Source organism: Protopterus annectens, chromosome 10.part0 (genome assembly GCF_019279795.1).
Source record: "Protopterus annectens isolate FY-2018-M chromosome 10.part0, PAN1.0, whole genome shotgun sequence".
Classification (NCBI taxonomy): Eukaryota; Metazoa; Chordata; order Ceratodontiformes; family Protopteridae; genus Protopterus; species Protopterus annectens.
In genome coordinates, this window is record NC_056744.1 from 596848869 (window position 1) to 596875934 (window position 27066).

Here is a 27066-nt window from a genome sequence, read left to right on the forward strand (position 1 = left end):
TGGTCTCTGATGCATCGTGTGTTGCCACCAACCTTGAGGTGTGGGTGTCCTTGATGAATATGGACACCCCCCCTCCTTTCTTGGTGTTGTCCGGATTTTGGGGCCGGAAAGCATGGTATGAGGTAAAACCTGATAGTGCTGGGGTGCTCTCAGGAGCCTTGAACCAGGTTTCAGTCACAGCACAGACATCGATGTTCTCCATACTGAGAAGGGCCTCGAAAAGCGTGCATCTTGAGGTTGAGACTTCTGGCATTGAGCAGCATTACCCTTAGTTTTTTTTCTTTTTTGTGTTCTAGGGTGGTAGGTTTAGAATTTGAGCCTTGCCTAAAAAAGGCACTATGGGGTGGCAAGAGCCTTTGCCAATATCCGGAAGCCCAGGGGTGACAGGTGCAAGCCATCCCTTGCGAAGCAGCGTGGCTTGTCCAGCATGTCATCCCAGGCAGACAGAGATTGGATCCCCTTTGAATGACACCAGAGTTTAAGCCAATTATTAAAGCTGATCATCTTATCTCTGTATTGTGGCATCATTCTTGGTGAAGGTAGGATACTGCTCAAGGTCAGGGTCATACCTGCCTGGGCTACATAATCAGAGAGCTCCTCAATGTCTCTTTTCATGTAGTCCAAGGAGGTACATCTCAGGTCGTTTACACCAGCGTGGACAATGACTGAGTTGTACTTGTACCTGCTGTTGAGAGACCTGAGTGCTTGCGTTATGTGGCGTTTTCTAGCGCCCAACAGGCAGCTTACTGTGACCTTCTCCTTACTCAATCTGGTGAGCGGGACGTCAGTGTGTCTGACTATGGAGTCACCAATGACGAGTGTGTCTGGCATTGTGTTTGGCCTTAAGGGCTGTGACTGTTTGGCACACTGACTGTGTGGTCTATGTGTTGCATGTGTTGTGTCCTGAAGTGGTAGTTGTTTGGGTGTCTGCTTTGGTGGCCTCTGCTGTTTTGGTAGATTTTTGATCAGAGCCTCCGAGTATGTCTTTGTGTGTTTATGTGTATGATTTGAAGTTGTGATAGTACTATGTGAGACTGGGTGTGTGGTGTGTGTGGTACCCTTCTCCTCCTGTCTGGTCTTGCCAGTCTTATGTTGAGAGAGCTCAGCCTCCAGTTTGGCTGTATACTTGCATCTCTCGCATGTACTTGTGTTTTGTGGGAGAAGGAGAGGGTTGTCTGTGTACATGAGGCAATTGTAACATTGCCTCAATATTCCCAGGTTCACCAGCTGAGTAGGAGAGGACACTAGCAACTGATCCCTCGACATGCTAGAAGGGATAGACAAAAAAACTTAAAAAAAAGACTCCGGGGGATGTGGGTGATCGAGAAAGGGGTTTTAGGCTGGTGGGGTACTATCTACAGTAAAAGTGCTATATCAAGATGAAAAGTACTGTAGGAGCAAGTGCTAGGCTTTACAGATAGAGAATAGTCTACTTGGGAATCAAGTAGAGATGAACTTTTTAGTTATAGGATACGCTGGTTAGATCAGTAGTACAGTTCAAGGAAGGCTGTTTTAAGGGAAAATTTGAAGAATGGACTTTAGGTAGCCCGAATAGTTTAACCTTGATTAACCGCCGCTGCTCTTGTGTGCTCCTGTGGCAACTCCGCGCTAAAGCGCGCTTTATAGCAGGGGGCTGGAAATGACCCAAAATGGCCAATGAATTACTAGTTGCTGTCTCTAACCACTCCTCTGAGGACAAACAGGCAGCTCAGTACTCCCCACTCTCACTGGTGAGTAAAGAAACTTCCCTCTGGCCACACAAGAAAATGGAGGAACACAGGAACCAAATACAAAGCCCAGGGATCAGCAAATCTGGTCTCTGGGACAGCTAGTTAGGAAAGCAGAAGTATTTTTTTGTTTTTTTTAGTTTTTTTGAACAAACAACAGAAAATACAGTAAATGCTTTGTTATTCGACTAAATTGCTATCAAAGGCTAGTACACTTGAGTGTATTAGCCTGTTTGTTAACTTTTAAGCAAAACTTTAGCCAAGAAGTGCAATCAACAATTTAAGCACAGAAAAACAGGAAAAACAGGTAATATAACAGCAAAATAAGCACAAACAGTGGTCGAAAAGCACAATTAATCGAAAACAGCAATAAAAAATGCTAAAAAATACTTATAATCAAGAAAGTCGCTTTGTATCAAATGCTTTAACCAGATCTAGGTAGGCAGTATGCGCTGTTTTTCATAAACTGCATTGGTGACCTTTTCAAAGCAGTCCACCAGATTCACCAAATTGTGGTGGATCCAAAGTCTGTAGGTCTGCTATGTCCTTGTTGATAATTTTTTTCCATGGCTTTGCAAACAGGACTACTCAAACTAATGGGTCTGCAGTTTCCAGGATCTGTTGAAGGTCCTCCCTTATGAAGGGTGATGACGATCACAGGCCTATATTCACGTGACACAAATTCTGTTTTAAGACAGCAATTAAATGACTCCATACGTCCTGATAAGTTGCATTTTAGACCATTCATGATGCTCACTGGGATGTTATAGGGGTCCACTGAGGTCATGTACTTGGCTTTAGTGAGTGCGGCCAGTGCATGCTCCCTAGTTAATAGTTGGAGGAGATTATGTTTGAGGGTATTTTTGGGGGGATGCTTGGAAGTGAGAGGGGGAGTAAAGTTCTATCTGAATTTGTCATCCAACAAGGTCACTATATCACCAGGCTCGGTGAATGTGGCACCATTAACCACCAGTTCAGCACGCTGCTGTATGCTGCCCTTGAGGTTTCTGACATAGCTGTAAGAAGGCTTTATAATGATCTTTCAGCTGGGAGACCATCTTAACCACAAGGTTGGCTTTGCTTGAGCTAATTAGTCCTCTTAGTTGTCCATTTACTTTGATGAGAGTTTTTATATTTATGGAAATGTTATGTTTACAGAAATTACCCTTCTTGATTTTTACCATATTTTTCCCTCTTGTTGTATACAGTCATATTTCATAGTAAAATCCTACAACAGAAATGGAACAGAATATGAAGGATCTTGTATTACACAATCTGGAAAAAGTAAAAATTATGAGCACCTCAAGATCTGATTTCTTGCACACCAGTAACAAGATTCTTCTGCTCTTGGCTTTTCAGAAGTAGGACGTGGAGAGGACATTTTTCTTTTTATCAAGTTTATCTCGGCTGGAGCGCCTTCTGTGTGGAGTCTGCATGTCCTCCCCACGGTCGAGTGGCGTTCGAAAGACATGCGTGAATGGGCATGCCTTCATTGAAGGTTGAGCGTCGGGCTGGCACCTTGGCACCGTAAAAATCTACTGCCAATCATTAGCGGACCGGAGTTCCACTGTGGCGACCCCTAACCGGGAAAAGCCGAAAGAAGAACAAACAATCAGTGCTGTCTGCCTTATGCTTTTTTCTATTCTTCCTATATCTCTATCTGTTGCTGTATACTTGGCAGAGTCATTTTTAGAAGGTATAGGCTTGATCTTACAAGTCAATGGGGCAATCAAAGAGCAGTACTTGACTGAGGTCAAAGCCACATAATGACTGTATGTAGACCTCTCTTTTAATCCACATAGCAACAAATTGTTTTTTTTCTGATCCTTAACAGTAAATAGAGTAAAGGATAAAACATATACAACAGTTAGCAATTATGCTGTTGTTCTAAACAAAATGCACGAAGTATGTCTATCTTGAGTTAAAAAAGCTATACTACTCGTATATAAAATCTTGAAAACTGACAAAAAACAAAAATCCAGAGCTGCAGAAGTATGTGCAACAAAATACACACAATGTGTATGCCAAAAGCAGAACATTAAACACTAAAACTGTACATACATAGACTAAGGGGAAACCAAAAGGAAATGGAAAATTGTACAAACCAAAAAGAAAAAAAAAAGATCAGTCTAACACAGATCAACACAAAAGGCAGGAAGCAAATAACCAAATTAAAATAAATTTTATACAAAAAGTGAGAAAAATTTTCACTCAAACTGATGCTAGTATAAAGAGATCAGGACAGGCACCTAATTTGCAGAGCATTATGGGTAAAGATGGGAGGGCTAGTAGTGCGAGAAAGTTTCAGATGCTGGGACAACTTAATATATCTGGCTTTAGTCCTGCTATTGACAAGGATGATCCTCCTCATACTAAACCATTTTGTGTGACTGGCAACAGAAAATACATATCATCTTGCACTTATACAAAGCCAAAGAAGGTACACACAAGGCACTATGAACTCACAATGTATAAAACCCAATTATTCAACTTTATTAACATTAAGAATTATGCAATGATGCTGTAATTCTTTTTTATTAACAAATAGAAAACAGACTGTGTATACAACAGTGAAATCCCTACAGCACTATGCGTACACAAGGTAAAAATGAATGCTTTTCCAACATTTCAAAATGCTTGCTTCAATCAATTCTGACTCATGTTTTTAACATTCTGAATATATTTGATAGTATATATATATATATATATATATATATATATATATATATATATATATATATATATATATATATATATATATATATATATATATATATATATAAACCTTCCACCACCAACTTGTCTACACCCAGAGAAGGATTTCCCATTTTAATAGTGCAAGCTTGATACACTAATGAGAATTTTATAGTACCATTAACTTAAGCTCAGTAGTCTTTCCACATTGGTTTATGTTAAAGTCCCAAATTTACTTGCAAGTATGATACTGCAACTAATTTCAACATTTGCAGAACAGCATAAATGATAAAGAAACCAAGCAGCTGAGCATCTGACTTCCCTTCTAGTTCACATGGATTTCAACAACACAATTACAGCTTGCTGCTGACAGTAGTTGCTTTCAGAGTATACACCTGCTCTGGCAGGCACTGCAATTATCATTGACCCTTGTCAGTCTTTTACTCAGCCACAAAGAAGGCCACATTCTGTTATGCAATTTCAAACCCACAAACATCCTTATTTTTTGTCAATTATCAGTAGTTCAAAGCAAAAAATTTTTGTTTGCTTCCTGTAAACTGTCAAACTTAACATCTTTCTGAAAAGTCATCAAACTTAGAACTGAAACAAAGACATTCAGAGAACAATAACACGTTTGTACTTTTCCATAGTGTTAGCTTTCTTTCTTATAATTCTACAATGTGCTTTTTATCCCTTAAGTCAGTCACCTGGAAGAGAAAAGGTGAAATCTTTCCCCTTCAGTTTCCGATGTCCAGTTCAAAGGAATTTAATATTCTAGTTCAGAAGAGAAAGCAGCACAGAGTCATTTTTTTTTGTTTAAGTATTTTCCAGTCACCGAGATCAATCACAGAGCTGCACAAAAATGGGCAGGTCTGTTAGCAATGTAATCTATTAAAAACACAAAAATAAACTTAATAAAAAGATTAAAAGCAAACAAACAATCCAGATGTTTTGTATCCTGACTGAGCAAGACATTAAGACATAAGAAAAATTACCAATTTTTTAAAATGATTATTAAAAAAAAATAGTACTCATTTTATATATATATATATATATATATATATTTATATATATATATCTTAAAAAAGGAATCCGATGTGTTAAGCATTGCTATGCGATGCTGTGTACCAGAGATGTAGAGATCTCTGGGTGTTTAGAAGGAACGGGAGAGGAGCAGAAATTAAAAGAGCTGTCTTGACTAATTATGTTCTGGTAATGAACAGTAGTAGCTTCCAGAACATTGTATCATCTGTTCATTGGAAATTAGTAGTCCATAGACAGGATTCTCTAGAAGAGTGATCAATGATTGGATATGGCTCAGAAGGACCCCCTTCATGTGTGTGTGTCTCTCTCTCTTCTCATTCTCTCCTGAAGATACCAGGTTTGGAATGGGATGAAAGCATGAATTACGTTGCATAGTGATCAAAGCTGCCCAGGTACTCCAGTGCTGCCCTGTAGCATAACTGATATTGGTCCTGTAAAGGGAACAAAAAGGAGAGACAATGAATGGAAAAATCAGAGATGTCAAAGACGTTGACAGCTAAATACACATCTAAAATAAGAGACTGCTCTCCTACAAATTTCTACTTCACCTCTTTAAACTCCCTGACATTTTAAGGAGTCGTATGCTAACGTACATAGGTGTCACATCAACACTGACAATCTACAGCCAATGTTCACACTGGTGGGGTGGCTAGCTCTGATGCATTTATTCTTGCATGCCACACACACACACACACACACACACACACACACACACACACACACACACACATACACACACACACACACACTTATGGCCAATTTAGAGCATCCAATCCAACTACTGCACATTTCTGAATTGTTGGAAGAAACCAGAGCACCTGGGAAAAAACCCACATGAACACAGGGAGGACATACAGACTCCACACAGAAGGCACTCCAGCTGAGAATAAAACCAGATAACCTCTTGCTGTGAGGTGAGAAGGCTACCCACTGTGGCACTATGCCACTCAGTATGAGAATCACATCTAGCATTATATAAAAGAGAAAGCTACTGCCAGCATGATGTGCACTCTGAAATTATTTACTGAAAAGCAGATACTGCAGATGATTATGCTGCCTATTTTCAGCTTTGTCCAAAGCCCCAGTGTAACAACAGTGGCAGGAAGTATTTTTATGGTATAACACTGTTTTGCATCATTACTTCAGCACATTTCCCTGGAGCACCTTCTTCCAAACCTTTAACCTTCCCTGTGTTTAAAATCGAAATGGTAACAACATGTATTAAAAAATCTTGACATTTTTCTGAATCAGTCTATAAATTCAAGGTATAGTTTTCAAAAAAAGGCACTTAACACATCATTCTAGGATACTACTTGATTCAAGAACCTGTAAAGCATCAAAACTACTGACAAATTATGAGCATTTTATACTTGCAATTTTACAATTCATTTTCCTTACTCTGTTCATAACAAGATGAGTGAACTAATAATCCACAGGGATCTTTTTCATTTATGAGCCAACAGAAGTACACAAGTATATTGTCTCCATCATCCCATCCACAACAGCTATACATTTCTCCTCTCCTCAGCAGCCCTTATCAATGTAAGCTAGCAGACAACCCAAGGTGACCAAGTGAATGCAGGTCCGTTCAGTGACAGACTGCGAGATTCTATCAGAGTGCTGGTGAAAACTAAACAGGTGAACCTTATTTTAATCTTATATGTCATCAACACAATCAAACTAATTATACCATGACAGATACATATCTTATGAAGTTATTATAAGATACCCTCTCTAACAAAGAATTTCAACATTTGAAATGCACTATTATGTACTAAAACTAATGAACAATCGAAAAGTGTAATAAAAATTATACCGTTATGACCACTTTAGATACACTCTCTGTGTGGGGGTAATCTTAGAACAGAGTTCATTAATTGGAAAAGTAAACAAGCAACCTACCTCTGTTTGCACCATAGCCGGTCTCTGAGTGCGCAATGTCTTTACTGTCTGGAACATGTCCACGACCCCTTCATACCGCATCCTCTCTAGTACAATACTGAGAGTAATAAACACTCCAGTTCTGCCCACACCAGCACTATCATACAAAAAGAAAAGACATTCCATTACTTTTTCTCCTTAATCTCACAACTATCAGTACTCTAAACATGCAGGTATGTGTATGAAGAAATAATGCTTTGTTTTATAAACAAGCGGCTAGCAAGCAATAGTCTACACTGCAAATGAGGAGACTTGCCTGATTTTAGGAGTACAGAAACATCAAAATGGTATCTCCATCTGTAGAAGTCTTACTTGATCATTCAAGGATGCTGCCCAGCTTTTTTACATTTAGTAACACTTTCACAGTAAAGTATTCATATACAAGTAGTCAGCATACCAAAAGATCTTCAAGAGAAACTTCAGAAGTTGGTCCTATGAGGAAGGATTTGCTGCTCTGCACCTGGAAATACGTTCTTAATACCCATGTTTGTGGCATCTATGCCCACTGTGGTCAAATATAGGATCTCTATACACGGATTAAAAGATAATGTCAGCACCACAGCCAGCAGTTCTTTCCTCTACTTGAGCAAACAGATCCTCATGAAATGCAATAAGTCAGTAAAACTTCACTGTAGATCTGGTTTTATGAACTTGGTCACTAACTGTAAATTTGTATGAAATATCAGAGGTATTAGACATCTCAAAAAAGAGATGTTTTGTAAAAATGAGACATTTTTCAGAAGTCCAGCTAGAACATCTAAATACACAATGACTACTTACATATCAATTCTACCTTAGTTTTTTAGAACTCCTGAAAGGGATTGAATTTGATACTAAAATACACAGTGAATTTCTGGGTCTTTGTCTTTTTCTGAAAAGATTTCAAGCCTACTAAAAGCATTGCTGGTGACTCCCTTCTAGTTTTTCCCATCCATCCTCCCCCTTTGTTGATATGCTTTTTAAACATGGTGATTTTAAGCTACCAACACCTACTGTAAATTGAGGATAATAAGCTACGTATCTTTCTACACTGCTGTTGGTATCTTGAATTATTTGCCTTTCCTTGTGCTTATACTGAAAAAGTGCACTTTGCCTCTCACTGTTCTACTGATTTACTTGCTCTAAATTCATTGTCTGGCTAGCTGTTGGATAAAGTAGTGTATTTTTAAACTCTAGCAACCAGCGAGCACTTCAAGAGGTCAGTGGATTTTCCATCTAGTCACCGGACTGGGATGTAGCCTGGTCTGTTTAGGTTGGGGAAACACTTGAGATTTCTGCATGTAGTTTTATTGGCTTATTAATCATCTTATTTTACGCACCTTCATAAATTATGTACAATTGAGTGGCTCGACTCATTTATATAAGCTGTTTAAAGTACATTGCTGTATCTGTATCTTTATGTTGGTTTGTAACAGCATTTCATATGTTTTAAGTTTGTTTGTGTTAACACTACACTCTGGATTGATCCTTTACTGTGATTTTACATTAGGGATTATTCATCTAGTGGCAGTAGGTGTTTACTTGGTCTATCTGAGGTGGGAAATACACAAAAGGGCTTTAAGTATTTTTTTCACATTTCTTACATACTATGACTGCACTATAGCAGTTTCAAAAATGTGCTGTCTGCTGCTGCTTTAAGTAGTTAATTACACTGTATTACATTGTATCTGTTAGTTGTAGATAGTTTGCATAGTCTTGTTACACTTGGGGTCCAAAACCAGCTATTCTACATTAAGGTGTTTTTATGCACCATTGTGGCAGAAGTGTGCTGCCCTAACCTATCTGAGTTGGGACTGCTGGTGGAAGGGTTATTGTGTGCTTTCCTGATTGGTAGTTAGCTTAAAACTTGTTTCTCTTTGCGTTTATGCAGACTTTGGAATAGATACTCAGAGCTGCTTGTTGGTTAACAACTTTGCTACTGACTGCTGAGAATCTGCTTTCACCTGGAGCAAACCACTACGGAAAAGACAAAAATAAGTGTTTTTTGCACTTCCCTTATATACTGTCTGTACCTGAAGTTTCTTAAGCTATTTGCTGTTATTTTTGCACTTTATAGCAAAAAAAAAAATGTACTGTCTACTGCAGCTTTAAGTAATTCATTGAACTGTACTACTACTACTACATTGTATGTTGTTACTTGTAGGGCTGTTGTAGGTAGTTTGTGTGGTCTTGTTACACTTGGGCCCAAAAACCAACTACTCTACATTAAGAAGGTGTTTTTCTGAACCCTTGCAGCAGAAGTGTGCTAATCTAACCTGTCTGAGTTGGGGATTGCTGGTGGAAGGCTTATTGTGTGTTCTTCTGATTGGTAGTTAGCTTAAAACTTGTTTCACTTTACTCGAATTTAAGCATAGTATTTGTACAATGCTGCTCTTCACCCAGCGGCGGGTTAGCAGTGCCCTGTATAGACGCAAAATCCTAGAAACTCAGTTTTTCCCCTAAACAGCTGTCAGTGAAACCTTTCCAAGCTTTTCTGCTGCTCTAGGAGCAACTCAGTTATGAACTGGGCAGCGCTGCCTTATTGATCAACCTCAGCCTACACAAAGTATAGGTCCCTCTTTAGTCTCGGAGCTAAGAGAACAGTATTGTCAAATTAACCCATTCTCTTCCCTATAATTAGAAGTTATGTACCTACCACAACGTTCCATGTTAATTGTCTTCTCTTGCCTTCTTTCTTGCTGGATGGATTCGGAGCCGATCCTCGGCTCCAACTCGGCACTTGCTAAGCTCGAGAGCTAATTTTACCAGCTCGAGGCAACCCTATATCCCATGATGCAAGGCGTGACTACCCCAGATCTCGTTTGGTAGCTATGAAAAAACCCTGCCAGAAACCTTCTTCCCATAAAGGAAGAAGATAAACTAAATGTGGAAAGAAACAAGGCCAATAACCACTAAGAGTAGTGACACTTTCTACTGGGAGCCCATGGAAAGAGTGAACCATACCCAGAGAAGAGTACAACTTCAAGGTCTGTCCAGGCTAGGGGGAAGGAGGGAGGGACACAAGAAAGAAGGCGAGAGAAGACAACTAACATGGAACGTTATGGTAGGTACATAACTTCTAAATGTTAAGTTGTCAAACTCGCCTTCATTCTTGCTGGATGGGACCGCGTCCCTAGCACCTCAATCCTGGGTGGCTCAATGGAACAGACTCTTGAGAACTGTGGAACCAAACCTAGCCCTGTCCCTGGAGGCCAAGTCCAATTTGTAATGAGACAAAAAGGTGTGAGGAGTGGCCCAAGTGGCTGCCGCACAAATGGTGTCAATAGGTAGCCTATCCTGAAATGCTGTGGAAGTGGCTAGGCTCCTGGTAGAATGGGCTTTTGGTTTCGAGGGCAGTTGCTTGCCCCTAAGAAGATAAACATAAGGAATGATGGAAGACAGCCATCTGGATAAGGTCACTTTGGAGACCGGAAGACCTTTTCTGTTTTCTGCATAAGAAAGAAACAGTTGATCAGATTTTCTGAATTGTTTAGTTCTGTCCAAGTAATACCTGAGTTGACGATGGACATCCAAACAATGAAGTTTTTGTTCAGCTTTGTCAGAATAATTAGGGAAAAAGACTGGCAAATCAATAGATTGGTTGATATTCGTCTGGGAAGCAACCTTGGGCAAAAAAGATGGATTAGTTCTTAAAGATACCCTATCTTTGTGGAAAACCAAGTATGGGGAACGGACACAGAGAGCCTGAAGTTCAGACACCCTCCTGGCTGAAGTAACAGCAACTAGAAAAATTGTCTTCCAGGAAAGAAGTTTTAATGAGCATGTAGCAGCCGGTTCAAAGGGGGGTAGTATCAAGGATGCCAGCATTAAATTCAAATCCCATTGCGGAGGGGGATCTTTGATAGGAGGTTTTAGGAGAAATATCCCTCTCAGAAAGGCTTTGCAAAGCTTGTGAGACATAATGCTTTGATCCACTAAGCCAATATGAAAATTTGAGATTGCTGCCAATTGGGCCTTAACTGTAGAGGGAGAAGAACCCGATTGAAAAATCTCAGCTAAGAAGTCCAAGACTGAATGCACTGGAGCAGTAAAGGGATCTATGTCTCTAGACTTTGCCCAGAATGAAAAACGTTGCCATTTACTAGCATAAATCCTTCTGGTAGAGGACTTTAGAGAAGCTACTATGATCTCTCTAACAGGGTCAGAGATCATAGGAAGCCTGGCTAAGGAAGGAAGTGGAGCAACCAAGCGGTGAGGTTGAGGGAAGGAATGGACCGGTGCAGCTGACCCGAATGGTGGGTCAGAAGATCTGGAACTGGGTCCAGATGCCAAGGCTGCACCAAGAGATGACGATGCAGGGACGGAAACCAAATTTGTTGAGGCCAGTAAGGGGCAATGAGAATCAACTTGGCTCTAAATACGGTAGCTTTCTGAATTACTTGAGGTATCAGTGGGAATGGAGGAAAGGCATAAAGAAGTCCCCGGGGCCAATCCTGGGTTAGAGCGTCTCTCGGGGGATGGCCTGGTAGAGGAAAGACGGTGAAGAAGTCTGGGCATTTGCCGTTTTGGGGTGTAGCAAAAAGGTCGCAGCAAGGGACACCCCACTTCTGAAAAATCACGTCCACTACCGATTGTTTGAGAGACCACTCATGTGGCATAAGAATAGCTCTGCTCAGCCTGTCCGCTAAGAGGTTGGATTTCCCGGGGATATGCGTTGCTATCAGAAACCGATGAGAGGAGATTGCCCATTGCCAAAGTCTGAGAGCTTCTCGACACAGTGGATAGGACCTGGTCCCGCCCTGTTTGTTGATATACCAGACTACGGACATGTTGTCCGTCTGAACTGCAATAGTCCCTAAAGGAAGAAAGTCGCGGAGGGCTTGCAAGGTTAAAAGCACTGCTCTCATCTCTAGGACATTTATGTGCAGATGGTATTCTATGGGTTGCCAAGTCCCATGGACCATCCTGCCCTGATAATGCCCCCCACCCGATCAGAGAGACATCCGAAGTGACTGTAGCAACCGGGACTGGGGGAACAAACAGTCGGCCCTGATGGAGTTGCGGAGAAGACATCCACCAGGTAAGATGACTCTTGCACGATTGCGTCACGAATATCTCGTGTCACATGGGGAGCTGCTGGAATGACCACTGGGTGAACAACATCCACTGCAGAAGACGCATGTGGAAGCGAGCTAACGGCAGTAGTACGATGGCCGCAGCCATAAGACCTAGAACCTTCAGGACAAATCTGGCCCTGATCTTCTTGCTGAGTAATATGATACGAACGTACTTTTGGATGTCCAGAATTCTTTGGTTTGTGAGTCTCGCTGACATACTGACAGTGTCTAATTCTGCGCCTATAAAGGTAATAGATTGGCAAGGCGACAGAGAAGATTTTTCGAAGTTTACAGAAATCCCCAATTGGTTGCAAGTGTGAAGAGTGTAGTCTCTGGCCTTGAGAAGTTCATGCCTGGTGGTGGCAGAGAGGAGCCAGTCGTCTAGGTATGGAAACACCTGAAATCCTTGACGTCTCAGATGAGCCGTGACCACTGCCATACATTTGGTAAACACTCTGGGGGCTGTAGTGAGGCCAAAGGGCAATGCTCTGAATTGAAAATGACTAGTCCCCAGCCGACAGCGGAGAAACATTCTGGAGCGCCTATGAATATTTATGTGATAGTACGCATCCTGAAGGTCTATTGAGCACATCCAGTTGTCCTTGCCCAAAAAGGGTAGAATGGACTGAAGCGTGACCATCCGGAATCTTGCCTTCTTGACAAACTTGTTTAGTTTGCTGAGGTCTAAAGTTGGTCTCCAATCTCCCATCCTTTTGGGGACCAAAAAGAATCTTGAGTAGATGCCGGATCCTACTTGGTCTGTTGGCACTAGTTGGATGGCTCTTTTTGCTAGGAGCTTTGATACCTCCAGCTTTGCCAATTCCCTTAGACCGGGTGAAACGTCTGGAAGGGATTGATGAGGAACAGGATATCTCTCGAAAGGGATATTGTAGCCCTCGGATATGATCGACTGTACCCATTTGTCTTGAGAGAGGGAACGCCAGGCTATTGGGTACAGCGACAATCTTCCCCCGACTGCCTCCAAGGGTGGGCAGTCGGGCAACACCTCAGGGATGCTGAAAGGGTTGATCAGAGAGAGGCTCCCTGCTACCCTGATTCTGCGGACCCCCTCTGCCCCTAGAGCGGCGTCTATTATTACCCCCTCTGCCTCTGGGGGTAAACTGACCACATGTATCCGGCGTGACTCCCTGAGATTTACGAAACCACATCCCCCCCCCTTCTGACCTTTTGGATAGGGTCTTGAAGGGGTGGAGAAATGGACCCTACACGGCAGAAAGAGTCTTGCCGTCTTGCTCACACCTGGTCAATGTGTCTTTCACCTGAGCCGAACCATCGAAGGGAGTATTAGTGAAGGACGCCTTAAAGGGATCTGCGAAATTACAAAGCCGCATCCAGGCCTGACGCCTAAGAGCCACTCCTGTGCCTGCGGCTCTACTCGCTCCATCGGCTGCATAAGAAATGAGCTGCATGGAGGAGTTAGTTATAGAATTTAGGATTCCTAGCTTTGAGGCAATCTTTTCTTGAGCCCCAGCAGCTGACGGATCCTGAACCACTTCACCCAGTTCCTTGAGAATGTCTCTCTGAAGCCTGGTAAAGTGACAGATAGTTCAGCGAGCGCATAGCAAAGGTCGCTGAAGAAAACATCCGGTTACCGTACCTATCCACGGTCCTAGAGTCCTTGTTAGGAGGATGGACAGGTACAGAAGGATCAGCAAGTTCCTTCTTGGTGGCAGCCACCACCACCATGGCATCAACAGGGACACCCTTGGTAAGAAACTGTTGGTCTGCGGGGGCCGTGATAAATTTAGAAGGCCTCCTGGGGACTGGTTCCACAGAATCCGGGGCCGCCCATGCCTTCCGAGCCACCACTTGCATGAGCGGGTCGAAAGGCGGAGACACCCAGGAGGTGGAGGGTCGAGATCCAAAAGCCTCCAGGTATATCGACTCATCCTCGGAGGGGTTAATGGAAGGCCAGTTCCCCCTCTGCTTAAGGAGTTCCAGGATGTCTGAAAAGGAGACATCCTCAGAGGTGGACCGTGGGGAACCCTCCGACTCATCTAAGTCGGTATCTGATGTCGTAGACTCGGGGGAGTCTGTGTGCTTCCTCTTGCATGTCCTCTTACGCGGGGGTTCTCCAGCAGGATCAGGAGAAACCTCGGAAGAGGAAGTTCTTTCCAATGGGGAAACCTGGGGCGATGGATCTCTGGGTCCGGGAGCAAGAGAATGGCAAGAGACATCAACAGGCACCGAAGAGGGAGGAGCTAATGGAACAGACCGTTGACTCTGCTCCGGGGCTAGAACACTCCTCATCACCTCGAAGGCTCCCCTCCCAGGGAGGCCAGAAGACTCCCGCTCCGAAGAGATAGGAAAATCCCCGGTCCCACCGAAAGAGAAGGCTCCGAGGCCGATGTCGGTGCCAAGCTCACCAATGCCGAAGCTCCAAGAGGGAGAGCGGGGTCGGACAAGGGTCCGATGCCACTCACCCCCTCGGAGCCGACAAAGGAGACCCGACGACCAGATCCCTCCAAGGAAGGTCTCATGGTGGAAATCAGAGTCAAAGACGACGGAGCCGACAGGGGGGGGGGCATCGGCTCCGGCGCACCCACGGTCACCGTTCCAAGAAGCTCCGGCTCCGAACTCTGAAGGAGAGTCGGAGGAGGAATTTCAGGGGGATGAGAAATAGCAATCGTCTGCTGAGACGGGCTATGGAGCATTTGGGCCAGCACCTGTGACTTCAACAGTCTACTTACCACCCTCTCCAAGTCATGGTCTGACAGCCTGGAAGACCTTGAAGATTGGCTCCGATGGCTCCGCTCCGAAAGTAGAGGAGATCCCGGAGCCGAGCGAATCGACTCCAGGGAAGGAGACCGAGATCTCTTCTTGGAAGGAGCCATCGGAGCCGAGGACCCTTCGATTCCAGATGGAGCCGACAGTTTATCGGCTCCAGCGCTGGTCAAAGAGACGTCGGCTCCGGCCAGAGCCAACATAGATATGGGTACCAGTGTATCGGAACCAGACGGCGCCGATACCACTACCTCCGATGTGGAAAGATCGGCTCCAGTCGGAGCCACCGCCAAAGGCTTAAGAACCACAGCCTGGGCTTTAGGTGGCTTAGAGGGCTTAGCCGACCCAGTCTTTGTCGGGGAACCCTCTGGCTTCAACAAGCCACGTAGAATTAGCTTGTTTCTACGTTCCTGCAGGACTCTCTGGCTAAAGGAGTGACAAATAGCACAGGAGTCCTGCAGGTGTAAAGGCCCCAGGCAGTACACACAAGAAGTGTGACCGTCTGTCAGAGACATTTTCTGACAGCACGAGTCACACTTCTTGAAGCCTGAGACCTTCACTTCTTTTGACATAGTATGCCAAAAAAACACACACAGACACACACCAGTCACACAGTTATCTAATGAAAAAAAGGGGAAACTGAAAAACACAGACACACTCCCTGACAGAAATTTAATGGAAGGAAGGCTTAAGGCCTGAAGGGGGGAAAAACTATTCCTGTATAAGGAAGAAAGGGGAATATAGGGCAAAAAGATATATATAAATATAACACTAACACTTAGAAGTGAAAACTGGAAAAAAAGGGAAAATTCTTCTGACTAAACTCTAGTATAAATCCAAAACTCTTCGCGAAGCGGCAAACGAGATCTGGGGTAGTCACGCCTTGCATCATGGGATATAGGGTTGCCTTGAGCTGGTAAAATTAGCTCTCGAGCTTAGCAAGTGCCAAGTCGGAGCCGAGGATCGGCTCCAAACCCATCCAGCAAGAATGAAGGCGAGTTTGACAACTTAACATCTATACATTAAGAGCCTATCACGGATGGGTGGTTTCTCATCATCTCTCTGGCCAGCATTACCTGGGCATCCTGAGACAGTGTAGCAATTGTCTCATGTACACTGACAATCACTTCCTCCTGAAACAAATACATTATGTGAGAAATGCAGTTACACTATGAAATTGTAGGCAAGACTCTCACAGAAGGACAAATCAAATGCCAAACAGGTTGTCAGCACACACACACTTCCCACACTAAAGGAGGACATGACACACAAACCCACATATATACAGAGGAACTCACTAGTAACTTCAAAGATCAGAGGCCTCCCAAATGGAAACCACTTGCATACAAAACAATGCAAAAAACAACCGTCTCTCTCTCTCTCACACAAACACACACACATCAGTGTCTCAACAAATAAGTCCATAAGGTGTAACACCACAAAACAGTACAGTTATGTACACTTACCATAAATGTAGATGTTCGAGTGTATTCACTGTTGCAGTCATTACATTTGGGTTATACTGCTGGCAGGCTACCTTCAGTCAGCCTGAATTCCAAAGTCTAGGTCCGGCGTCGGTTGCTGTTGCCTCTTCCCTGACATCAGTGCGCCAGGGGTATAAGATGCAGCAGATGCCATTTTCTTCAGTTTTTCTTGCCCCAGATGTCAGGTGCCCCCAAAAGGGTAGGCTAAAAAATATACCAATAAAACATGCATGCACCAAAATATGTTAAAACTTAAACTCCAAGAAAATACACCACATAGATTGTTAAGAATAGAGAAGTGCAGATAAGTTCCAGCAAAGATATGGGGGATGGTGGGTAACCTGGACTGCAACAGTGAATACACTCGAACATCTACATTTATGGTAAGTGTACACAACTGTACTATGTTCTTCGTGTTTCACTGTTGCAGTCATTACCCTTGGGTTAAATCCCAAAGCTATGGTTGGGGGGCTGGAGCTAATATAGCATTAGGAGCAGCTATGAGGCCCTGCAGGACTGCAGTGGCAAAGCCTGCCCTGGATATAGAGTAGAGTGGTAAATGATAGTGCTTTATAAAGGTGTGCACTAAACTCCAGGTAGCAGCCTCTAAAATGTCTTTGGTTGGTACTCCCCTGAGGAAGGCTACTGAAGTGGCTGCTGCTCTGGTTGAATGTGGCCTGATGCCCTTAGGCACTGGCTTGCCATATTATGAATAGCAGAAACGAATGCAGTGGCCTATCCACTTAGAAACAGTCTGCTTTGAGATGGCCTTTCCTTGTGATCCTGCAGCATATGCCACTAGTAGTTGCTCTGTCTTTTTGAAAGCTTTGGTTCTGTTCAAGTAGAGGCGTAGCTATCTGTGTATGTCCAAAGAGTGCAAAATTCTCTCCCCTTTATTCTGTGGGTTTGGATAAAAAGTAGGCAGATGAATAGCTTTGTTAAGAGCCACACTGGACACTACCTTAGGCACAAATGTCGGGTTTGTCCTCAGAGAAACCCTGTCTGGATAAAAAATGATAAAAGGTTCCACAGCCATGAGTGCCTGTAGCTCTGAGACTCGTCTTGCAGAGGTTATTGCTAGGAGCAGAGCTATTTTCCAAGATAAAAATTTTATATCAGCAGTAGCGGCTGGCTCAAAAGGAGGCAGTGTGAGTTTTTCCAAGACATAATTGAGGTCCCATGCAGGTATTGGTGATCTCCTCGGAGGCCTTACATTTTTGGCTCCTCTGAGGTACTGCCTTAATAAAAGATGAGAAAAGATTGGTGGCTCTGTATTGTAATGAGCCGAAATTGCAGAGGCATGAATTTTAATTGATGAAAAGGATAGGCCTTTGTCCAGCATCTCAGTTAAATATTGCAAAATCTGAGGAATATTTGGTATAGCTGTGTCAATTCCTTGTGCCTGGTTCCAAGCACAGAATCTCTTCCATTTTCCAGTGTAAGAATATCTGGTACTAGACCTTCTGGCCTCCAAAATGACATCCATCACAGCTTTAGTGAGAAGCGCGTTTTGTATGACTACATTATCCGCCATGCTGCCAGATTTAAGGTCTTTAGCTGGCTGTGCAGGATCTGATTGTTTTGCTGGGATAGTAGATGAGGTATCTGAGGCAAGGGCCAAGCTGGGCATTGAGACAAGTTCCTTAGGATTGGATACCAGTACTGGCGGGACCAGTCTGGGGCAATCAGTATCATCTTTGGCTTCTCTTGTCTGACCTTTAGGAGTACCTTGGGGAGAAGAGGCAGTGGAGGAAAGGCATATACAGCTAAGCTTTTCCAGCTGAAAGATAGGGCATCCACTTTCCATGCTTGTCTGTGATAAGTCCTTGTGCAGAATCTTTTTAGTTGGTAGTTGTGAAGAGAGGCAAATAGATCTATCTCTGGGCATCCCCATTCCCTTATCATGCTGAAGACTTGTGGATCCAATTTCCACTCGTGGGGATCCATGAGGTTTCTGCTTAGTTTGTCTGCCAGAGTATTTATCTTTCCTGGCAGGAATTGTGCCTGCAGATGTACTTGGTAAGTCAATGTTGTGTCCCACAAAGTCATGGCTAGTCTGCAAAGGGGGTATGAATGAGTGCCTCCCTGCTTGTTTATATACCACATGACTGTGGTGTTGTTTGTCTTTATCAGTAGTTGTCCCGGATGAAGTAGGTCCTTGGAAGGCTGTCAGGGCATTCTGAACAGCCAGCATCTCTTTTTGATTGATATGTACATGCCTTTGGTTTGCGGACCATGTGCCTTGAATGCACCTTCCTGCCATGTGGGCCCCCAAGCGTAATCTGATGCATCTGTTGTTAATGTCTGCCTGGCTGGGGGTACAGTGAATGGTTGTCCCTTGTTCTGGTGACAAGCCTTCACCCACCATCGAAACTCCTGTTGCAGGCAGGGAATGAGGGTAATTATTGTTTCCAGGCTGTGGCAATGTTGAGTCGAAACACTTTTTAGGTACCATTGAAGTTTCCACATATGCAGTCTCGCATATGGAATTAGTAGAATGCAAGATGCCATGAAGCCCAAAGCCTGCAGAATTTTTCTTGCAGATAACTGGGCCTTTGTTGCCAACAGGTTGAAATAGGTAGTCCGTTGTCTTTGTCTGGCGTGAGGTAAGCCATCTGGGCAGTTGTATTTAAGCTTGCACCCATGATTTCTTTTCACTGACTGTGTACCCTAGGCCTGTTAGAAATCTCTTTACAAACGCCAGATGCTGTAATAGAATGTCCTTGTTCTCTGCTTGAATGAGGCAGTCGTCCAAGTAAGGATATATTTGTATTCCTCTTTGTCTGCAGAAAGCAATTACTGGTGTCAGGCACTTTGTGAAGACCCTGGGCGCAGTAGATAAGCCAAAGGGCAGTGCAGAGAATTGGTAGTGCATTGAGTCAGCTTTGAATCTGAGGTATCTTCTGCATGTTTGTCTGACTGGGACATGCAGGTATGCCTCTTTTAGATCTAAAGTGACGAACCAAGCCTTTTTGCCCAGCATGGGCAGAAGTTGCTGTAGAGTCAACATTTTGAATTTTGGAATATCAAGAAATGTGTTTAGAATAGATAGGCCCAGTATTGGTCTCCAGGTCGTGTCCTTTCTTGGTACCAAGAACAGTCTTGAATAAAATCCTTGTCCCTGCTATTGCTCTGGTACTTGTTTAATGGCCCTCATGTCCATGAGGGATGTAACTTGCTTTTGTGCCTCTGCCCATTGATTTTTTGGCAGGTCTGGCCAACCGTTTGTCCTTGGTAGGGTATGGAAGTGAAACTTGTAGCCTTGTGACACTATGTCTAGGACCCATTTGTCCTGGGTTATTATGTGCCAATTTTGAGAAAAAGTGCTAGTTTTCCCCCTAAAGTTGCTGCCAGAAGATAAGTGCTTGGTGCAGGCAGGGGCAAGTCATTGGGACTGTTTCCTGTATGGCTGTGACTTGTCTTCTCCACTTTTGGAGGTAGAAGCACCCCATTGTTTAGGTCTGTACGAACCTTGGGGCAGGGATCTGCCTCTTGGGCGTCTGTATCTGCCCCTTTGCTGGTCTGACACTGGAAAGGACCAATTCTTTGTAGGCCAGTGTCTGCTAAATCTAGGAGGCTGTACCTGTAAGAAATCCTTGTCCGTTTGCATAGATTTAGCTTTGTCCTCCATTTTCTTTAACACCTCTTCTGCTTTAACACCAAACAAAGTATCATGCTGTAATGGAGCATCTAATAATTTTGCTTTGACATGATCAGGCAGATTTTGCTCCTTTAACCAAGCATGCCTCCTGATAACAGAACCCGTAACAGCGGCCCGGCAGGAGGCCTCCAAAGAATCAAAACCACACTGCAAAGTATGCTTTCCAACTTGTTCAGCTGCATGCAACAAATCCTGCATTTCTTTGTTTTCTGCACATTCAGAATTTATCAACATTTTCTGTTTAAGCAGTGACATAATATACTGTTGATATTTGAGCATATGAAACTGACAATTTAAAGCCCTTATAGCCAAGGTAGCAGAAGTGTAAATCTTTTTTCACCATCTGTCCAATGTCCTAGAATCCCTGTCTGAGGGGGTAGGCTTTTTTGCAGCAGAAGCCTTGACCCCTTTGGGACCCTGAGAGATAGTTTCTGGGTCAGCAGCAGGGTTTTTGAAAAGGAATTTATGAGAGTCAGGAACCCTGTAGTATCTGTCTGGCTTAACAGGAGCTGCAGGTAAGGAGTCAGGGGTCAGACTGGACTCTGAAAATACATCATCTACAATGTCTAACACAGGGGGAACAGCTAGGGGCCTGTGTTGTGGTAGTAAAAGGAAGTCTCTGAGCCTTTTCTTAGATTCTGAAAAATCTTGGCTCTCCCAGTGGAAATGCTCCCTCATGGTATGCAATGTTTCCCCAAAAGAGTAATCCTCAGGAGGAGAGGCTGAAGGGATAGATTCTTCAGCATCAGAATCCTCATAGGGAGGAAGAGAGTATTCCTGATCAGAAGAAATGGAAACCTGATCTGAAGACTCATATTCTGTCTCTTGCCTAGGCCTTTTATCAGGAGGGGGATGAGAACCCCTGATCAAAGTAATTAAGTCTTCGGCCATTTTGAGCATCTGTTTCTTGGGCATGGAGGCCTGTCCATGAGGCTGTTGTACTTGTTTCTTTGTCTTTAAAGGAGCTTTAGTCTTTGCCTTTGAAGCTGAAGTCGTTTTAATGTATAATTGAGTAGGTCTGAAATCACCCTCAGAAGCCGATGCCTGCTCAGTGGCTCCGGACCCATCTGAGGGAATAGTCTCCGCAGGTCCAATACCTTGAGCCTCCAGCGGACTAGTCAACTCCACGTGGGAGTTGGTAGTGGCGTGCGAGTCTAAAGTAGCGGGCGTCAGGGACTGCGAAGGTGCCTCACTGAGAGGCGGCGAACCGGCGACTGGCTTAGAAGAAGCCTCGTCGTCGGTTTTGGACCTCGGATGCCTGTCCTTTTCTTTTTTCATGCGTTTCTTGTGAATTCCGGTAGTCGGATGGCTATCCGACATTGTACAATTAAATCTTCTGCCAAAGTAATGTAATGCAAAATTGTACCGACGCTTAATAGTGCGTTGGTTAAATCTAGCACAAAACCGACAACTAGCAACGTCGTGGTCAGGGCCTAGGCAAGGAATACTGTAAGAATTAAAGTCCTTATGAGGTATTTGCTTCCCACAAAAAATACAATTAACTTTTTCTGACATCGGTCTGGAGCAAGAAAAAAGTTTCCCCAACGGGGTACTTAGCTTTTAATGAAGACTTCGGATCTGAAATTCGAACACGAAAATCTCAGGAGTCGGCCGACCGGCACTTGCGAACTGATTATGCTTCGGGTACTGCGTGGCAAGAAAGACTGAAGAAAATGGCGGCGGCTGCATCTTTTATACCCCTGGTGCACTGACGTCAGGGAAGAGGCGACAGCAACTGAAGCCGGACCTAGACTTTGGAATTCAGGCCGACTGAGGGTCACCTGCCAGCAGGATAACCCAAGTGTAATGACTGCAACAGTGAAACACGAAGAACATTTAATGTACTGGGTCACAGGTGACTCCATTGTGAGATACAAGGATGTTCCCCTCACCAGGCTGGATAAGGAGTGGGTTAAGGTTAGCTGTCTGTCAGGTGCCAGGATCCGTCAAGTCACTCAAGCACTCAAATCACTCAACCACAAGTACCGTTATGACTCCATCACAGTCCATGTGGGGGTGAATAACTTGACACATATTTCACTGGACTATATGAAGACAGACATGACTGAGCTCTCCGATTAAGTGTCACAGGGAGATATAAGCCTAGCCTTAAGCAGCATTCCACCTTCTCCAAGGATGCCACCACAATACAAACAAAAAATGACTAACAATTCACTTAACTTCTGGTGTCAGCACAAAGAGATCCAATATCTTTCAGCCTGGGAAGACATGGTCAACAGGCCACGCTGTTTTGCCAGAGATGGTCTATACCTGTCTCCTGTAGGCTTTAGGATACTGGTAAAGGCATTAGCCACCCTCTACTGTGCCTTTTTTAGGCAGTGTCAAAATAACCAACCTCTCAACATAACAAAATCCTCTCTATATAAACTCAAGGTACTGGTGCTTTATGCCAGGAGTCTAAACAAGAAACTGCACTCCCTGGAAGCACTCCTCACTTTGGGAAATGCCGACGTCTGCAGTCACAGAGACATGGCTCAACAGTGTGGAAAGCACCCCAGCCACGCAGGAATAAAATGCCTTCCACATGTTCACACCACAAACAGAGCATGAAATAACTAAAAGAGGAGGTGTTTTCATCTTCATTAAAGATAAGTACACCTCGAGACGGGTCAAACAATATGACTCTGTTGAGCTATAGGCAAAGCCCCCTACCACATCACATTATAGGTTCCCCAGCATTAAACAGGAAAAGCATACCACATCCCTGGACTTATGGGAGTTACTTGCCATACAGCCCAACACCTTACTTACAGGGGATTTTAATTATCCTATCGACTGGTGCAAATGCTCTGGAACAGCTACTTAGGACACCCACAAGAGGCTCAAATGTCCTGGACATAATACTCACTAACATGGGACAGCATTGCACCCCGTGTGATGTCCGTCTTCATAAGATTGGACCATAAATCAGTCTTGTTCGATGTAATTATAAGACCAGATAACCCATCAAGCTCAAAAATGCTTAAGAATTTTTCAAAGAAAATTACTTCCTACTAAGTGATGGTATAAGAAGTTCCAAAGCCTCCTCAAACACAGGTAACATGGACTCCTATGCAGAGGTGTACACCAAAGCCCCTGTATAACCACTTAAGCAGTAGTATAGAACTGGCTGTACCTGACCGGATTATAACCAGGTCTTGCAGTAAAAACAAGCCACCCTGGTGAACCCCCTAATACAGAATAAACAGGCTATACAAGAAGAGAAAGAAGCTAATGTCCAAGAACATGACAGAACTGGCTCAGCACAGGAAGAAATCCCTCTCTAGCTTAAACAAACAAATTAGAGCTCTTGTCAAGTCCAAAGCTAATTACGAAGCAAAAATAGCCTCTCTAGCTAAGGATAATCACAAGGCATTCTTTGACTACATCCAAAATCTAAAAAGGAATACCTAGCTATGTGCTGAACTGGTTGTGGATGGCATCACCCATACTCAACTGCTCCGTTTTGCATGTACCTCAGTGAACACCTGCAACAATTGGAGTGACCACAGACATTACTCACCAAGAAATTACAGGGTATACAAAACCAGTCTTATGCAGAAAGACTGAAAGCCCTGTCACTGTATTCTGTCTCCTACAGGTTGCTAAGGGGTGACCTGCGCCTGACTTACAGGGCAGTTTCTGACCCGGCCCTGATGGAAATGTTACTCATTTGTAAATGAAATTGCAGGAGGCTCACTTGAACCAGGGATCTTAATCTAGTTTCAGACATGAACAGGTCATGTTGAAGAGACTGTTACATCCCCCAGAGATTGCCACTCTCTAGAATAGGCTTCCAATTCACGTGAAACAGGGGCCCCTCTGTGACCCAGATCAAACGCAACCTATATCAATGGATGGGTGATCTCAAATTCACTCCTGGGGTGGTGCCCGTGTCCTTCCTGGACAGAGGAAGTCAGTGTTAACTACCATAGACCTCTACTTCTGGAAACTTAACTCACCTAAACACCGACAACTGGGGCAACTCGGGATACATATGGCTAGGCATGTAAGGGCTACAGGGCCGTTAGCCTAGTAACCATCTATGAACTAGCTAGACTTTCAAAAGAAGCAAACCGATGCAAGGAAATGTTCAACAAGAGACAGCCCCATCTGAAGATCAAATGGCTACAGCAGAAGTGTCCACAACAAAGAGATACTAGCAATAGCAGTTACTTCCCCAGCTGAAAGTTTTTTTTTCACTGCACTGGAAAGATGTACACAGGAAAACAGGCACATAACTATACAGTTATTCAACCACTCTGATCTAGTTTCCATTTCTGGAGCAGTGAGATAAGCAAAGTGCAGTTGTGTACACTTACCATAAATGTAGATGTTCGAGTGTATTCACTGTTGCAGTCATCACACTTGGGTTATCCTGCCAGGGGTAGCCCTCAGTCGGCCCGAATACCAGAGGCTTAGTATTTCTGCTTTGGTTGCAGTCACTCCAGGACTGACGTCAGATCGTCAGTGGTATAAAATCAGGCAGCCGACACCATTATATCAGTTTTTTTTGCCCTGTCAGGAGCCCCCAAATAGGGAGCTAGGTTATGGTGGAAGAACACCACCAGTAGAAAGTAAATACCAAACATTCCCTGTAAGGAGAGAGGGACAGAGAGAGAGAGAGACAAGGGGGATGGAGGGTGGCAAACCAGGACTGCAACAGTGAATATACTCGAACATCTACATAAGTGTACACAACTGTACTATGTTCTTTGTGCCTCACTGTTGCAGTCAACACACTTGGGTTGATTCCCAAAGCTGAAGAAAAGGGTGGAGGCAGTCATGAAGACTGGGGGCTGGCTAGGATGCCCTGCAAGACTGTAGTGGCAAGGCATGCCCTGGATTTGGAGAAGATAGGCAGGTGGTAATGCTTGGTGAAGGTATGAACAGAAGACCATGTTGCAGCCTCCAGGATGTCCCTGGTGGGGACCCCTCTGAGAAAAACTGCAGAGGTGGATGTTACCCTGGTGGAATGCGTCCTGACCCCCTTTGGGGGAGGTTTCCCATGCTGTTTGTAGCAGAAATGGATGCAGTGTGCTATCCATTTGGAGATTGTTTGGATATGGCCTTGCCCTCTGCCCCTGCTGCGAAGCTGACTAGCAATTGGTCAGGTTTTCTAAAACATTTAGTCCTATCCAGACAGAATCTGAGCTGTCTGTGCGCACATCTAGAGAGGGCAAATGAATGGATTTGGCTGAGAGCCACACTGGACACCACTTTAGGCATGAAGGATGGGTTAGTCCTGAGGGAGACCCTGTCAGCATGGAAAATGATGAAGGGCTCTACAGCCATAAGTGCTTGTAGCTCTGAAACTCTTCTAGCTGAAGTGATGGCTAGAAGCAAGGCTGTTTTCCAAGAGAGGAATTTTAACTCTGCTGACGTTGCAGGCACAAAGTGGGGGGGGGGGTAGGGTGAGCTTTTCCAACACAAAGTTAAGGTCGCAAGCTGGGGTAGGAGCTCTTCTGAGTGGCCTTAAGTTGTTAGCCCCTCTTAGGAACTGTTTGATGAGAGGGTGTGAGAAGAGAGGTGGCTCTGTGCTGTAATGAGCAGAGATGGCAGAAGCATGAATTTTAATAGAAGAGAAGGATAGATCCCTGTGTAGTAGGTCTGCTAGGTAATACAGGATGAGAGGTAGGGAGGGCTGTGCTGTTTCGGCTCCCTTAGCCTGGATCCAGGTGCAAAACCTTTCCCACTTGTCAGCATAGTATTTTCTAGTGCTGGGGCATCTGGCCTCATGTATAACATCCAGGACTTGTTTGCTTAGGCTGGCAGCTGGAGGAGAGGTCAGGGAATAAGCTAGGCTGCCAGTTTCAGGGTCTGCAATTGTGGATGCAAGAAATCTCCATTCTTCTGGCTCAGCAGTGTTGGGATCTGAGGCAGGTGCTATGGTGGCAGGCTATGCAGCAGTGGGTACCAGTGCTGGCGTGGCCAGTCTGGGTCAATCAAAACTGCCCTTGGTTTTTTCTCCCTTATTTTGAGCAGTACCCTTGAAATAAGTGGTAAAGGGGGAAACGCATAGATTGAAAGGTTTACCCACTTGAAGGCTAGAGCATCTACTTTCCAAGCCTTGCTGTTAGGTTCCCTGGTGCAGAATGTACTGAGCTGATGTTTGGAGTGGGAGACAAAGAGGTCCACCTTCGGGATGCCCCATTTCTGGATTACAGGGTTGAAGGTTCTGTGGTCTAGCTGCCACTCGTGTGGGTCTAGCAGGTTTCTGCTTAAGTTGTCTACCAGAGAGCTTAGGGAGCCTGGCAGGAATTGTGCTTGCAGGTGTATTTGCATGGCTGACGCCGTGTGTCAAGGGGTCATGGCAAGCCTGCAGAGAGGATAAGAGTGAGTCCCTCCCTACTTGTTGATATACCACATCACTGTGGTGTTGTCTGTTTTAATCGCTAAAGGCCCGGGGGGAGAGTAGGTGGTCTGAATGCTGTCAGGGCGTGCTGAACAGCTAGCATCTCTTTTTGGTTGATCTGCAAATGTATTTGATTTGGGGTCCAATGGATGTGAATGCACCTACCATCCAGGAGTGCACCCCAGGCATAGTCTGATGCATCTGTGGTGAGAGTCTGGGCGGCGTGGGGTTGTGAGAAGGGAAGCCCCTTGCTGTGGGTGCATGTTGCTGCCCACCAAAGAAAAACTTTCCTTAGACAGGGTATCATGGGTATGATAGTTTCCACATCTTGACAGTGTTGACACCAAAGGCTTTTTAC

At 44.2% G+C, this 27066-nt stretch overlaps 1 protein-coding gene across 18 annotated transcripts in view; it reads right to left on the bottom strand.

Moving 5' to 3' along the window:
* Positions 1-4197: 4197 nt before the first annotated feature.
* The window catches only part of PTPRF (protein tyrosine phosphatase receptor type F), a 3404399-nt gene continuing 3381530 nt past the window's right edge, over positions 4198-27066 (bottom strand). For all 18 annotated transcript variants that reach the window (XM_044085436.1, XM_044085429.1, XM_044085440.1 and 15 more), the window contains 2 exons: positions 7368-7503; positions 4198-5896 (listed from right to left, as the gene is read on the bottom strand). In XM_044085436.1, the coding sequence (XP_043941371.1) occupies positions 5828-5896; positions 7368-7503 (205 nt within the window). In that variant the 3' untranslated portion in view covers positions 4198-5827. The remainder of the gene's footprint in view (positions 5897-7367; positions 7504-27066) is intronic.